The sequence below is a fragment of the Thermobia domestica genome, chromosome 8 (assembly GCF_964235325.1).
Source record: "Thermobia domestica chromosome 8, izTheDome1.hap1.1, whole genome shotgun sequence".
In the NCBI taxonomy this organism is placed as follows: Eukaryota; Metazoa; Arthropoda; class Insecta; order Zygentoma; family Lepismatidae; genus Thermobia; species Thermobia domestica.
This window is the reverse complement of record NC_137461.1, coordinates 138021885-138036706: the sequence shown is the minus strand read 5'-3', so window position 1 is coordinate 138036706 and position 14822 is coordinate 138021885. Positions and strand designations below refer to the sequence as shown.

The 14822-nt window shown below is 33.9% G+C and overlaps 1 protein-coding gene across 1 annotated transcript in view; it reads right to left on the bottom strand.

Annotated features, from left to right (window-relative positions):
- Positions 1-14822, bottom strand: part of LOC145693240 (juvenile hormone esterase-like) — a 78714-nt gene that overhangs the window by 21587 nt on the left and 42305 nt on the right. The window contains exons 5-7 of the mRNA XM_081769047.1: positions 14593-14810; positions 2393-2558; positions 1137-1229 (exon numbers count right to left, since the gene is read on the bottom strand). Coding sequence (XP_081625173.1) covers positions 1137-1229; positions 2393-2558; positions 14593-14810 — 477 coding nt within the window. The remainder of the gene's footprint in view (positions 1-1136; positions 1230-2392; positions 2559-14592; positions 14811-14822) is intronic.

The window sequence follows — 14822 nt, the reverse complement described above, 5'->3', positions numbered from 1 at the left end:
TGTTTTCAATATAAAGTATGCACGGTGTACGAACACTTTCTGCGCTCACTGTAGGTATGTTGACAATAAGCGAATGTTATTAGAATATTTGTTGAGATTTCTTTTCCTCCACTGCCTTTCGCCTGGTTAAAAAGTAGTTTGCAGTGCTTTGGAGCAGCTGCAGGTGGGAACGCGATAATGTTTGAGACATACCGGCGACTTTTTTGTGTGTGAAAATAAGACCTTCTTTATAAAACAGTAAATAACTGCAGTAGCAATTGTCTACGTAAGTGATAAAGACATATCCAACTACAAGAAACTAATACAGTATATATATTCATTATTGTGTTTCTCTTTTAACAGCTACTAGCTAGGGATGGCCAATTCCAGAATTTTTACTTTCCGGAATCCGGAAAGTAAAATCGGAAAAATTCCGGATTTCGGAAAAATTCCGATTTTTTCTAAATTCCGGATTTTTTCCGAAATCCGGAATTTTTCCGAATTCCGGAATTTTTCCGAAATCCGGAATTTTTCCGAATTCCGGAATTTTTTTGGATTCCGGAATTTTTCCGAATTCCGGAATTTTTTCCGAATTCCGGATTTTTTTCGAAATCCGGAATTTTTCCGAAATCCGGAATTTTTCCGAATTCCGGAATTTTTCCGAATTCCGGAAAGTAAATTTTCCGATTCCGGAAAACAAAATTTCCGGAATCCGGATTCCGGAAAATTTTGGCCATCCCTAATATATATATATATATATATATATATATATACATGTATATATATACGTATATGCAGAAATACCATATTTATAGTGATTTTCTTATGACAGACGGTAAATTTACAGGACTTTTTATTTTTTATTTTATTTTATTTTCTATATTTCTTTGTTCCTGAGACAATGTTTCCGTCAACTGAATTGCTTGTAGCGTAGTATTAGTGCTTGTTTTTTTATTGAGTTTGCATTATATATTATATATAACAAACATTGCAATACAGTGCATTGTGGAAAAGAAGAGAAAATTTTCAAGACAGCTTATGTTATTATTATTGCTCTTAAATTAAACTACTAAATCAGAAAGGAATGTATTTTGAATTGTAAAAGGTGTTCTCATATAAAGTAAAATTAAATACGAAAGTCATGAGATAATACTTACCAGCGGAATAAAGAAGTATCTCCGTTAAGTTGTATTTATAAAAATTAGTATCGTTTTCCACCTCTCTTGGTTTAATTATTCTGTCATATACAGCTGAAAGTAAAATATTATATAAACTATAATATCACACCTTGAAAACTTAGAAAAACATTTACGACAATGATGCAAATCCTAAAAAATAGGCATAAAAGAAATTATAATCGAATATAATCTTGTAAATTCTAGTTGGGTGATGTATGGTAGTAAAGTAATACAAAATAGTATTGTTCTGTGGCTTGGATCTAAAAGGACCAATGTCACTTTTTGGCAAAAATGAGATGTTCATAAAATTTTAACACCTATAAATGAATATTTACTTGTGCAAGAAAAACAAATGTTAATATGAATGGTATATATTTCAAACTATTTCGTGTTGACATTTGCTCTTCTTGCACAAGAAAATATCCATTTATAGACGTTAAAATTGAAGAGTATCTATTTTTTGCCAAAAAGTAACATTGGCCCTTTTAGACCCAAGCCACATATGTATATTAAGTAATAACTATAGACAATATCATTCAAGGAAAAAAATCCTGGCGACAGTGGCTAATGCTTTGTAACAATGGGCATCATTGAGCTCATCGACAGTCCGCATGGGGTCCTTTATCGTGTTTTGACAATTTCCCTACTGATAAGAAGGGCGGCTTTACTTCATAATTTGTCTCTAGTATAAAATTGAAAAGAGAGTATTTCGCTTTCTAAGGGATTCTCTGCACCTAAAAGAAAATCCGCCAGGCCATCAGTAACACTTTCTTTTTTTTTTTTTTTTATCATTTACCGTTTTCACTAGTATTGGACAGAAAAGCCGGTTTTTCGTTTTTTAGGAAAATCGAAACCGGTTTCTGAAAATTTTCAAAAAACCGTTTCGGTTTTCCACCGGATCCGGTTTCGGTTTTCTTCAAAACTGGTTCTGTTTCTTTCCAAAATTGGTTCTATTTCTGACCAGAATAGTGTTTCGTTGTTCTCCGGAACAGATTCCGTTTCCACAGAAATAGGTTTATGTGCTTTCCAAAAGTTTTCACCGAAACCAGTTTCGGTGAAAACCGAACCGGTTTTTGAAGAAAACCGAAATGTCGGGTTTTCAGATTTTGTTTTTTCTAGAAACCGGTTTTCGGATTTTATAAAACCGGTTTTGCCCATTCCTAGTTTTCACACGCAATTATGATGTCTTAAAGCTAATTTTTGTCTATACATATATTATACGTGGTATATCTTACCCGCAAGCAAGAAACTTCCTTCGTGTTTGGTGCAACCGGCCATTAATGGTACTTTCATGTAATTTCCTATTTTGACGTCATCGGCTGGATCTCTTTCAATAATCTTCTGCTTTCCTGCTTTCTGAATTACTGGCGTTGTTCCTCCAATGGCATTTGTGCTTATTTTCTTTCAAAAGATCAACCAGAAGAGTTATTAATACATAGAGTTATCTCGCACAATAAGCATCTATCCTAGTTAAATATTTTATCTACAAATTTAGAGTCAAGGAATGCTAAATAAGTTTTAATACTTTGATTTAACCCTTTCGTGGACCAATTTTTTCTAAAAGTGATGGGAAGATACCTCCTCCATGTTACCCAACACGCATTCAAAACAACCAAACAAACAAAAGAAATAATTGCTCTAGTGCAATTCCCATTTCTATAGTGAAAAAGACTCAAAAGTAATGGGAATATTGCTTCCCAGTGGAGCAAATAAGAGAATACTTAGGCTCCTTTGGCGGGAAAAAAATGCATTAATTTACTCCAAAGTCAAACTTTAGAAAGATAATTATATCAAGCGGAATTAATTATCTCATATACTTATTAGTAGAGCAACCCACATTATGCTTCATTTCTTGTTTAATTATGCTTTATTTTTTCCAAATTATGCTTTATTATGCTTTATTATTAATTTCAATCATTGTTTTACATTAGTCGTGTATAATATATAATATTTACTATACATTAAATATTCTAAATATCTTGATCTATTTATTAATATTTTATGCAACCAGTTTCTTTCATATTTAATGAACTTTCTACTTAATGCACTGTAAAGGGATATGCTTTACTCGAGTCAGTTTTTTCTATCACTTCTGTGTGCCTTAGAGGCACATATATACAGAAAGGGAAAGTAAAAGATACCACCAAAAAGTACAGAAAGAGCTTAAGTTCAAGAGGTACACATAACAATATAGTGTGGAGTTCTTGTGTACTATTCATTGTTGGCGGAAAGTTTTCTTCCTTTTTTCCTTTTTTTCTTTTCTCCACATCAAAGCATTACATCGAAAAGTTTACAGAAATAAAAATAAGCTTTTCATTGTTGCATTGTTATGTTCTCAATGATTTTGCATTGTGAATATTGGTTTTAAAAAATATTAATACAGTGTGTTAAACTTACAGTTAAACAGAATTTTCCAAGAATTATGCTATATATTTTAAATTATTCTTTATGCTTTATTTTCTAAAATTATGCTTTATTATGTTTTTAAAATTAGTTTCTTTTGGCCCCTTAGACAACCACAACCGTGTTTAAGGTACCAACCATATGTGTAAATTGCTGTTATGCTTTTAATGCTTTTGGGTTGCCCTACTTATTAAATTTGATTACTATTAATTGAAACGCCTATTGTTCGCAGGGAAAGAATAGATACTGGGAAAAAATTGTAAGGTATATATGAACCCTCCTCTTTCCTCTTAAGAGAAGCATTTTAATCAGAATGACATAAAAGCTCAGTTTGAAGGGAGGTACTAACTACCTCTAAATTTCTTTTCAAATGGTTCAGCCGTTTTCTCGTGACGCGATTACAAACAAGACCATTTTTATTTTTTAAAAACTAGCATCAATTACCGGCTTCGCTGGGTTAAATTAAAAAAAAAATAGTAATATATTCCGTTAGTCAGTTACTTTTTTTTTTTACTATTACTAAAGCGTTCTCTGATATCAGTCATTTTCGATCATTGTTATAATTCTTCCCTTCCTCCTCCTCCTCCTCCGCCATGTTACGTGGCTGAATTAGGATCAAAGCGGCATCGAAAATGTCATTGTTCATCTCAGTGACCCCGAAAACCTTAGATTCGACACTAATATTGGCAATTTTCGATCATTTTTATATTTCTTCTCCTCCCTTCCCCTCAGTTACACCGTCTAAGTGAAATGATAAAAAAAACATCCTAGGCCCGAACTTCATCTATGTTGAAACTTTGATCGAGATCAGTCGGGTGGTTCAAGAGTTATTAAGTCACAAGCATAGCCACTTTCATTTTTATTTATATAGAAGAAAGAGTGAGGAAAAGTAAACAAAATGTCAGTTAAAATAATCATTAACGCATTTCAATTTTAAACAGATTGACTGTTCCAATGATGATGATATATGTTATTCAACAAATGAAAATCAGTATTACATTTTATACTGTGTTAATCTCAAAATGTTTATGATATAACAAAATTCTACTATATCTTTTCTACTTATTATACGTGCATCATGTACCAAATTAATATAGATAGTATAAATCTAGATTAACTATCAGACTATGAATTCATTTTTGTTTATTTGTTTCTACAATTGTTCAGAATTAAAAAAAAATAAATGAAAGAATAATATTTGAACATCTAATTCAATTCCATTCTAAGCTCTTGTTTTCCTTTGATTTCCAAACTGATGAAATAAGCAGAGATAGAGAAGTAACACTAAACTTTTAACGGTTGTTTGTTCAATTTTGTATAATATAATGTATCTTTGGTGAGGTTCACAACAGTTTGCAATAAGAATGGTAATTTCACTATTAAAATGAGTGAGCACCTATGAAAGAGAACTTTATTAGATATTAATTTCTGGCGGCGAAGTGTTTCTGCACAATAAAATACAGCTGTATTTTATGTTCATAGATGTTAGGGTACGAGTCTGAAACCATTACAAATGCTATACGAGGTTAAATTAAGTGAATGCATATAAAAAGTGACTGTATTAGTCCGGGGGGAGGGGGGTCTGGCCCAGCCTGCTACCCTGCAAGTGTCCATCCCAACTTCAGGTCGAGGTGGGTCTCACTAATCCCTAGAGAGCAGACTACCATGCAAATATATACTAAAAATATTTCGAGCTAACTTATATTCCATTGCTTTCTATCTGCATAAAAGAATATCATAACAGAATACGTTCTTCTTTAAGTTTATCGACATCAAAATCTTCCACATACGATCGGACAGTGGGATAGCCAGAAACTCGTCAAGTGGGGCTCACACTCACAAGCATGCATATATAGACAGGGCTCGAAAAATCCTCAGCGATTGGAAATGCGCCTAGCTAAAGTAAAGTCAAAACATGTACGACTATGTATCAAATTGGTCATCACTAACGACTAAATATTTTAGTTTGGTGTTAGGTATTTGCATAAATTACACTCGTGATAGAGAAAATGGTGACCAAATTCCCTGATCTGGCTTTTGGATCTTGTATCTTGTCTACAATATAAAGCAAAGAATAATTGTACAGTAGAAGTCATTGCCTGGAAAGGTCAGAAATATAGTGTTTGAGGCTAGTAATAGGCCACGTACAGGGTCGAATCAACAAATCCTGACTATACTTCAGGAGCCTCTTTTCCCCTCAGAGAAAATATAACTTAATTCTTGTAAATTACAATTACCAAATTGTCGTTGACGGCTACACAAAGTTTCATTTTTGAATGCACCACTCGAAGGGAAAACCACTTGTATGTGGTGCTATTTCAAGCGAAATATTTTTATGCTGAGTTGGCAACACTGCTTCACCTATGGTAACACTATTTGTAGTTTTCGATAGGGTATTTTGTTCTTATTATATTGTGCAACTTTTGTTATTATTTCTTTAAAGGTTTTCAAGATATTTACTTGAAACGTACATAAATCCATGATATAATTTTTAAGATATTTAAATGTTAAAGCCCTGTAGCTCTTATTTTTCTGGTCCATTGCACCTTAAATTTTGCCCATTTTTATTTCTCATAATGTTCTATCAGATGTGCTATGTGGTAGTCAGATTTCAGCGACAACTTGTTGGACCTTCATGTGGAAGATGTTTGCCAAGGATTTGGAAAGAACATAGATTGATGCAGAATACGACGTTGCAGTTGAAACTTACCAGTAAAAACTCTTCGATCTAACGAGTTATCCCAAGATGAGGCAAGAATTTTCGATTCCCCATCAAAAGTTTTGGAAGTAAAACATTTCCAATGTTGTTTTATATACGTCAATTCAGCAATTAAATTATTGATATATCGGCAACGAAGCAGTGATAAAGGATATTTCTTGGCTAGACCCTATTCGTTTCTGTAAGATCGGTTTGCTTGAAGAAAAACCTCATTGTGGTCTTAATGCACTAGCTAACTACTGTGAAATGTTAAGAAAGCAAATTCAAGAGGAATACATATGTAAAAAGTAGTGTGTAGTACGGTCTTAATTGATTGAGTGAGCCACGATTCCTTTACAGTCGAATATTGTAAATAAAGAAGTTTATAGAGAGCAATATGATTATAGAAGTTGTATAGTAAACGAGGAAAACGAAGAAGAGGAAGACAGTGAGCGTGAGAAAAATGAATGGAAATGCAAAGCTGGAAAACAGAGTAAATTGTGCCTAGGTCGTGCACTTCATCTACTTCACGCATTAAATCTATATGTCTATTATATCTATCGCAGTAGAAAGCATTTTAAATCTTTCTCTCTTAGACAAGATTTGTTGGAAGATTTTGTTCTTTTATACGTAGAAAAATAATGTTCGTTTGAATACTGCAAAGTGATTAACAATTTTGTATCTAGCTCCAAAAAATTAAGTAGATGTTTAAAGCTATGAGTAACTTATGTATTAAAAACAAAACGAGCATAGAAGTAATGTTACTGAAATATATGCTCAATTGCTAGTCTCATGAAAATATGAATATTAGGTTAGATTTTTGGCTGGTATGGCTGTATTTATATAATTTAGAAATAAACTTTATTTATTGAAATAAGATCGTATTTATGAGGAAAGAAATTTAAACTGTTACTCGAAATGTTTTAATTATTTATTCTCATTTCAAAATACAGTTTAGAGAATGTTTTGTTTGAAACGGTGTGTTTAAATTGATTACATACGAGTAAATAAATAAAAGCACCAATTCTAGTGTTATGTGTGTTTCCAATTAGAAATGATAATGGCAATTTTACACTGTATGCATTAGTCTGAAAATGCTTCTTTTTAACCTTTTCGAAAACTTGTACAATTTACCTTCTGCTTTTATGTTAATACACCGAGAGGTATATATGTGATACATTTATATGTTAGAAAATAAACTGATATCTGACAAAGCGTTATAATATTTAATAACTTTCACATATTGGCCTTATTCTAGTCTAGCAGAGTTGACCCCGTAGCTACCAGATCGTCCCTGGTATTAGATATCACTTGCCAGAGTAGTTCTCCACAATGTACAAAAGCTGTATTTCATGTTTACAAGTGTAGCGTTAAAAATGTGAAATCATTAAAAGTGCTATAGGAATTCACTACGGAACCCACATTAAGGTGCCTGCAAAAGTACTAGCCTAATTTACTCTACCCTACTGTAGTGGGCTAACCTAACCTACTTTACTAACATAACCTATCCTACTAATTTAACTACTCTACTAAGCGAAACTACCCCATTAACCTAACGTATCCTACTCTACTATACCCTACCACACAATCGATACTTTACTCTACTAACCTACTCTACTCTATTTTACTCAACTGTACCACATGTTAGTATGTTTTCTTGAATGAGAAACTGTTTTCATGGCACATCAGTTTACACGCTTATTACATATCTGCACGCAATTATTTGGGCATGTGCCAGGAAAATAACAGCCAGAACGTCTTAGAGAATCATTTAAATCTTGAAAAGTCAAGGTATTTAAAGCAAGAAAGTGAAGGATTTATTAACATATTATTATTATTATTATTATTATTATTATTATTATTATTATTATTATTATTATTTTATTTTTATTTTGATGAACCGTTGTAAACCTGCATACTATCTGTTACGGACAATGTGTTTAAAGTGGGCGTTGCATGGAATACCTTGTAAACCAATTTGTGCTAATCCTTCCACCATACTCTAACGCAAACTTCTTAAAATAATGGTATATCTAAGTGTAAATGATAATAATAATCCTTCCTGCTGTCTTGTGGCTAGGGTACCTTTGATGCATGAAGTTGCGAGTTCAATTCTCGTTTGGAGATCATTGAAATTTGAACACATTACGGTGGTTCGAACTCTAACTGTAGGTCCATGTCTCATATATCCTCGATGCTGAGAAGGGATGCTAACTACTACTCCTATATACTAATAAAGGCAATTTTCCACCGGTTTCACAATCAGAATAGTAAAATTATATTTACAAATGAACCTGTATATCCTATAAATGTGGAAATCATAGAGATAACCGATTTTCTCTCCCATCTTTCGTTGCAAGTAGACCAACTTCTGCAGCGTGTTGAAGAACATAACAAAATAGTCTGTTATTTGGAAGCCAAGTCAGAGGGAAGTCAATTATTAATTCAATAAACTCCACTCATATTGAGTTTATATTCAAAATTATCCAAAATTCAAGGAGACGAGATAAATGTTAGATGAAACTCGCAACGGTTCAATGTCTCTAGGAAGTCCAACTGCAAAGATGGAATGTGATTTGGTTCATTCTTATTTTTTTAAAAGGAAGTTTAAGGAGAAACACTAGCGTCCTCGATTATCAGATGTTTCATTTGAAATTTTCGCATACATCCTAAATTCACTATAAACAAATCGAAATTTTTGTGAAGAAATATGTATTTTAGTTAGTTTTCTTACAAAGAACGGACATGAACTTATCATCCGGACATCCGAATCAAACCTACTCTATTCGATTAACATAACAAAGATATGTACATGCACAAAAAATTAGGTGCAATGGACAACGAAGTAAGTACCTGGGGCCCAATAACCCTGTTAGCATAAACAAAATCGTAGGCTTGCAGTGAAATAAATATTGAATCAACACTGTTCATTGGAAAGTCATGGTTTATAGTTCATTCTCTTCAGCATGAAACAAACTTTCCAGAGGTGCTATATTGGAGCCCATAACGTACTTGAACAGGGAAAATTGGGAGAATGTCGGGAAAATTCCTTCCAGAAACCCTTCCGATCAACTTTGGAACCCTCTGGAGTGTCCCTGGGTAAAAGCACACAATCCAAATGTATCTCGAAAAATACTAAAGAGAATAAGAAGTGTGTGTATCAAATTTTGTGTTGTTAGATACCAATACACGCTTTCCAACCATACCCATTCTGTCTATCATTACAAAACTCCCAAAGAGCAGAACTGAACTTAGTAATATTTGCTTTATAGTTTTAGGTGGCAGGACAGTGTTGGAGTAACGTCCTGGACTTAAGAATTATATAGGTTCAAAACGTAGGTTCAAAATGCAGAGCCGTTCCTTCCAAAGAATAGAACTGAACTTTGGAATATTTGGGTTATAGTTTTAGGTAGCAGGATAGTGTAGGAGTAACGTCCTGGACTTATGAGTTGAATAGATTCAAAACGTAGGTTCAAATCCTGGTCAAGCCAAAAGTTATTTTTTAACAAAGTGATCGTGAAGAATAGAAGAGTGATTTCTCATATTAAATGAGGACTCCGTAAGAATGTGGAAGCAAACAATCATATCATAATAAAGACGATTTACAAATGTTGGCTGGGAAAGGGCAAATAATAAGTATGGAGGCTAATAGGACAATTCGAAGCACTTAATTGGTCAGTATTATCCACTTTTTATGTTATTATTCTTAGAAAGAAAGTTAAATCATTTGTTAAACAAGTTTCAGGTAGACTAACTGGTGGAGTATTGGTATCGTATCGTGCTAAGCTTTCAAACGGAAAATATCGATTAGAATCCTCATCGGGCGTATCTTCTTTTCCCCATAAAACATTCGCTACCAACAAGGATTCATCTGTGTTTGGAGAATTTACAAGGCTTCGCTGGCGAGAATCCGAGTAAACAGTGTGTGCGTTCTTTATCATACAGAGTAATAATAACTAGTTTTCGTATTTATATTTGTCTTTCTCTCACTCCATCCACCTTTCTTGACGTTTCCTTATCATTTCTTACATCTTTTTCTTCTCTTTATCTCTCTCTCTCTCTCACACACACACACGCACACAACTACACATACACAAACACATACTTTGTGTCAAGGAAATACGTAAAGTTTCTTTTCTCCTGTAGGTTACTGAGTCTGAATCTTATCACCGTGTCACTACGGGTTCGAATGCTCGACCCAGTGATGGTCCATAAGTTAACCCACATCACTTGACTGATGTGATGACCCGTATCAGCTCTAGCGTCTTAATTCTATCATTGTAAATTACAACGTTATATTCGCAATTTGGACTTTTAATTAGGCTCTTTCTGACAGAAATTTAGCAGTAAAAATCTCACTCATTCAATTTTTTTCTTTCTGTCTTTTTCTTTTTCTTTTTTGTTCAGTTTTTATTAGTAGTTTGGAATGGAAGGTATGATCTACGCTACCAACTAGGTTTATTATAATGCATTTCGGATCAGTGCGTTTAATGAAAACTACTGAATTTGCAATCGAACCGTGCGGAAAGAGTGAGTGTTAAATTATTGGCATGATTTAAGATGTTTCTCGGAACTCTAGAGTTTCACTGGAAATTGAGTATTTAATTTGACCACCAAGTTCTTTATTCATTTTGAAAGTGACTTAATGAATTTTTCAAGCATCCTCAATATATTCGAATAGTTTTAAAAAAATATAGAAAAAATAAACATTATTTCTACATTACTGTTGGATTTCTGGAAATGGACCTTTATAATGTTAGGTACTTTTCTTACTACGTTGAAATCCAATATTTTTATGTAGCCCTGCGTAGCGAAGTCGCTAACGCTCTCGCCTTTGGTACGAGCGGTCTCGGGTTCGATTCCCAGTTAGGGCATTCGGTCGAAAATGTATAAAAAGCTGAATGAGGTTCTCCTGGGTTTTCCTCATGCCAGGGTGGGCAAATGCCAGGGTGGTTACTAACTTATAGGTTCCAGGCCGCTTCCCCCATCCAGTCTTTCTTTTCTTTCCCTGGATAGTGTACTCGCAAAGTGGCGTCATCCCTCAAACGTGACGGACTAACATGGCCATAGATACCGAAAACCCAGAAATCTAACTCCTAAATCTAATCTAATATTTTTATCTGTTGTCCCTTTTCTTTTTCTTCTTTTCTCTCTCTGTCTCACTTCTGTACATCTAAGAGATATTTATTGGTTTCAATTTTTCATTGAGATATGTTTAAGTTTCTCCTACATCAACTTATGAATCTCGTTTAGTATCATTTTTATTCTTTCACTTTATTGATACTAATACATGTATATTTTGAAATTAGAATTCTGCTCATGTTGTTGCTAATTTTAATATGGGAAAGAGGAAAAAAGTAGAGAGAGGAGGTCTCTTTACCAGACACGATTATGGGATAAGAAGGTGAATATTCGAGTGTGTGTGGTGAATATTCGAATTTCTTAATGCGGAGTATATAAGTTCAGTAATTCATCATGAATAGAGTCAACAAGAAGTGTTTTTGTAACAAAGAAATAACAACATGAAATATAAAATCTCTTTTAACAAACTGTCGAGATATGAGGTAGCCAGACTTAGCATGGGATAGGGGACTTATATTCAAGAAAATGACAATCTCAGCAAAATACGGAAGTCTTTTAGTCTGACGAGGGAACCTTCCAAGTGCAACTCTGACTTCGAGTCGAGACTATGGTCGTTGGATACCTTGTCCCAAAAGAACATAACACGAAAAGTGATACATCCTCGATCGCAACCGTTGCAGAGATATAAGCGTGAAAAGTTCGAAATTGAGCTCCATACTATACATTACAAAGTCAGCTTCCGGGTCAGATTTTTCGGAAACGGTCAGGTAAGGAAACTCAGCGAATACATATCAAAGTAGTGTTGGGAGCCCACCACCTTTTGAATGAAAAAATGTTGCCCCCGGGGCACTCGCAGGGTCCCAGGCGGGGTCCAACTCAAAATTGGCAAATGGAACCGGGGGTCAAGTAGCATATTGTATAAAAGCTATTGTTAAATAAAAGAAGATAGAACAAATCTCAACTCTCTATGATGACCCTGTGCAAACGGGCAACTGGTCAAAATGTCAATACAACCTACATCAGAAAATATATGGCCACTCTTCTAAATCCGTTAAGTTGTGACAATAACAAAACAGAAAAACACGTTTAAAAGTGCAAGGTATTGAAGTTAAACAAATTGTTGCAGAGTCTCTCACAGTGGCCATATATTTTCTGATGTAGGTTGTATTGACATTTTGACCAGTTGCCCGTTTGCACAGGGTCATTATAGAGAGTTGGGATTTGTTCTATCTTCTTTTATTTAACAATAGCTTTCATACAATATGCTACTTGACCCCCGGTTACATTTGCCGATTTTGAGTTGGACCCCGCCTGGGACCCTGCGAGTGCCCCGGGAGCAACATTTTTTTTCATTCAAAAGGTGGTGGGCTCCCAACACTACTTTGATATGTATTCGCTGAGTTTCCTTACCTGACCGTTTTCGAAAAATCTGACCCGGAAGCTGACTTTGTAATGAATAGTATGGAGCTCAATTTCGAACTTTTCACGCTTATATCTCTGCAACGGTTGCGATCGAGGATGTGTCACTTTTCGTGTTATGTTCTTTTGGGACAAGGTATCCAACGACCATAGTCTCGACTCGAAGTCAGTGTTGCACTTGGATAGGTTCCCTCGTGAGAGAAAAAGGAATGAAATATCTCATTTCTAGTTCTATTAGTCTTGCAGCTCTGAGTCTGTGGTAAAAGTACTGAACGTTCCACTTTAAAATACCACAGAAATTTCATTTTCCGGTTTGCTTAGTTGTGAAAATTATAGAGTATATTGCTATAGTATGTAAAGTATGTGTACTGTCGCTGATTTGTGATGACAATCAGAAACACAAGTAAAAGAAACATTTTTATTAATAGTTTCCTATTAACGGAGAAGTATAATTACTTTCATTTTAACAATTTTTTGGCTTAAAATGTTTGTTCAGATTCACTCCCTTCCCCCACAACTTGGGTACGAAAATGGAAGAGTATATATTTAGATTTTCATTTTGGTTCTGGTATATTTCTAACAAAATTTCTCGGATGTAGGCGTGTGCAATATGTTGATATATCGATATCGTCGATATCAATATTGACACATATCAACATTCAATATTGCAAATATATCGACTTAATTATATCAACATTCAAAATTTTCGATATCGATGTTCGGGGGGCTAAGGTATGGTGGGGGGCCCTAAGACTTGCGATGGATGAGGAAATAAATATTAATTTTTACAATAATGTTTTCTAATGATTATTTCTGTATTACCACAAATTGCAATGTAAATAAATCCATTTGCAAATTTGCAACGTTATATACTGTAATTTCTTAGCCGTCAGAACGTTTTTGTTCCCCCCCCCCCCCCAAAAAAAAGGTACAAGAAAGTACTGTAAAAAGCAAGTAAATCGAACTTTGACCTAGAATTTATCATAAGGAAGTGTTTTAGTTTTTCTCTCTCTTGGAGATTTCTATCCCATTTGGCCTGTGAGACCGCTCATTGACAAAAAGTGCACACATGATCTCTATTTGCAGACATGCTCTTAGGCAGAATCAGAGATTTGAAAAGGAAACAAGTTTTCAATAATAACGATATTGAGACTATTATTATTATTATTATTATTATTATTATTATTATTATTATTATTATTATTATTATAACAATTGCGCTTACAATTAGGGTCCCATCTTTTTATCTTGCATGGGAGGCCTGCAAGTCTGCTAAGCCAATGGTGTCTCTCATTCTGTGTTTTTCTCTCTTTTCGTTTTGTGTGGATTTTTTGTTGTTAGGCTTTTATATTAAACCTTTACATTCTGTAACAATTTTCTTTTCTACGAGATTATTATTATTATTATTATTATTATTATTATTATTATTATTATTATTATTATTATTATTATTATTATTATTATTATGGAAAATGGAGAGAAACTCCTTTCCTCTGACATCTATTTCTTACCATTCAACTTGTTTGAACTGTTTAAATAAGATAATTTTGTAAGTTTTTGTCATCCATTTCTCTGAAGATAATAAAATCGTCATTCTTAACAATGTATTTTCTTCCCTTATTAGCAATTTGCCATACTGATATATTTGTAACAAATTTGTGGTTTGCTCCAACACCTTTTTAATTCTCTACCGTCCCTACGACTCTGTTTTTTTGGATTGCCTACATTGCAGGAAAGTGAATTGCATTTGGGACTGCACTTTGGATTCGTCCATACATTGCATAAGAAATATAATATATAAAAATGTTTTATTTTAAATTAACTACCACCTACCTGATATTCCTTGAATGCGTAAATTATGTCATGGGATGATGCATTATGCTGCATGCAAATTGTAATTTCAGTTATATTAGGCGAACCATCTTCATTAAAGGAATTAGGCTCACATCCAGCAAGCGCTGCAATATTAATGCTAGAAGGTACAGGATTTTTATCCAAGGCCCAATCAGCTAGTGCTGAGCCACTTTGTGTAATCATACGATGAAATAGGGCTGTTAAGAGGG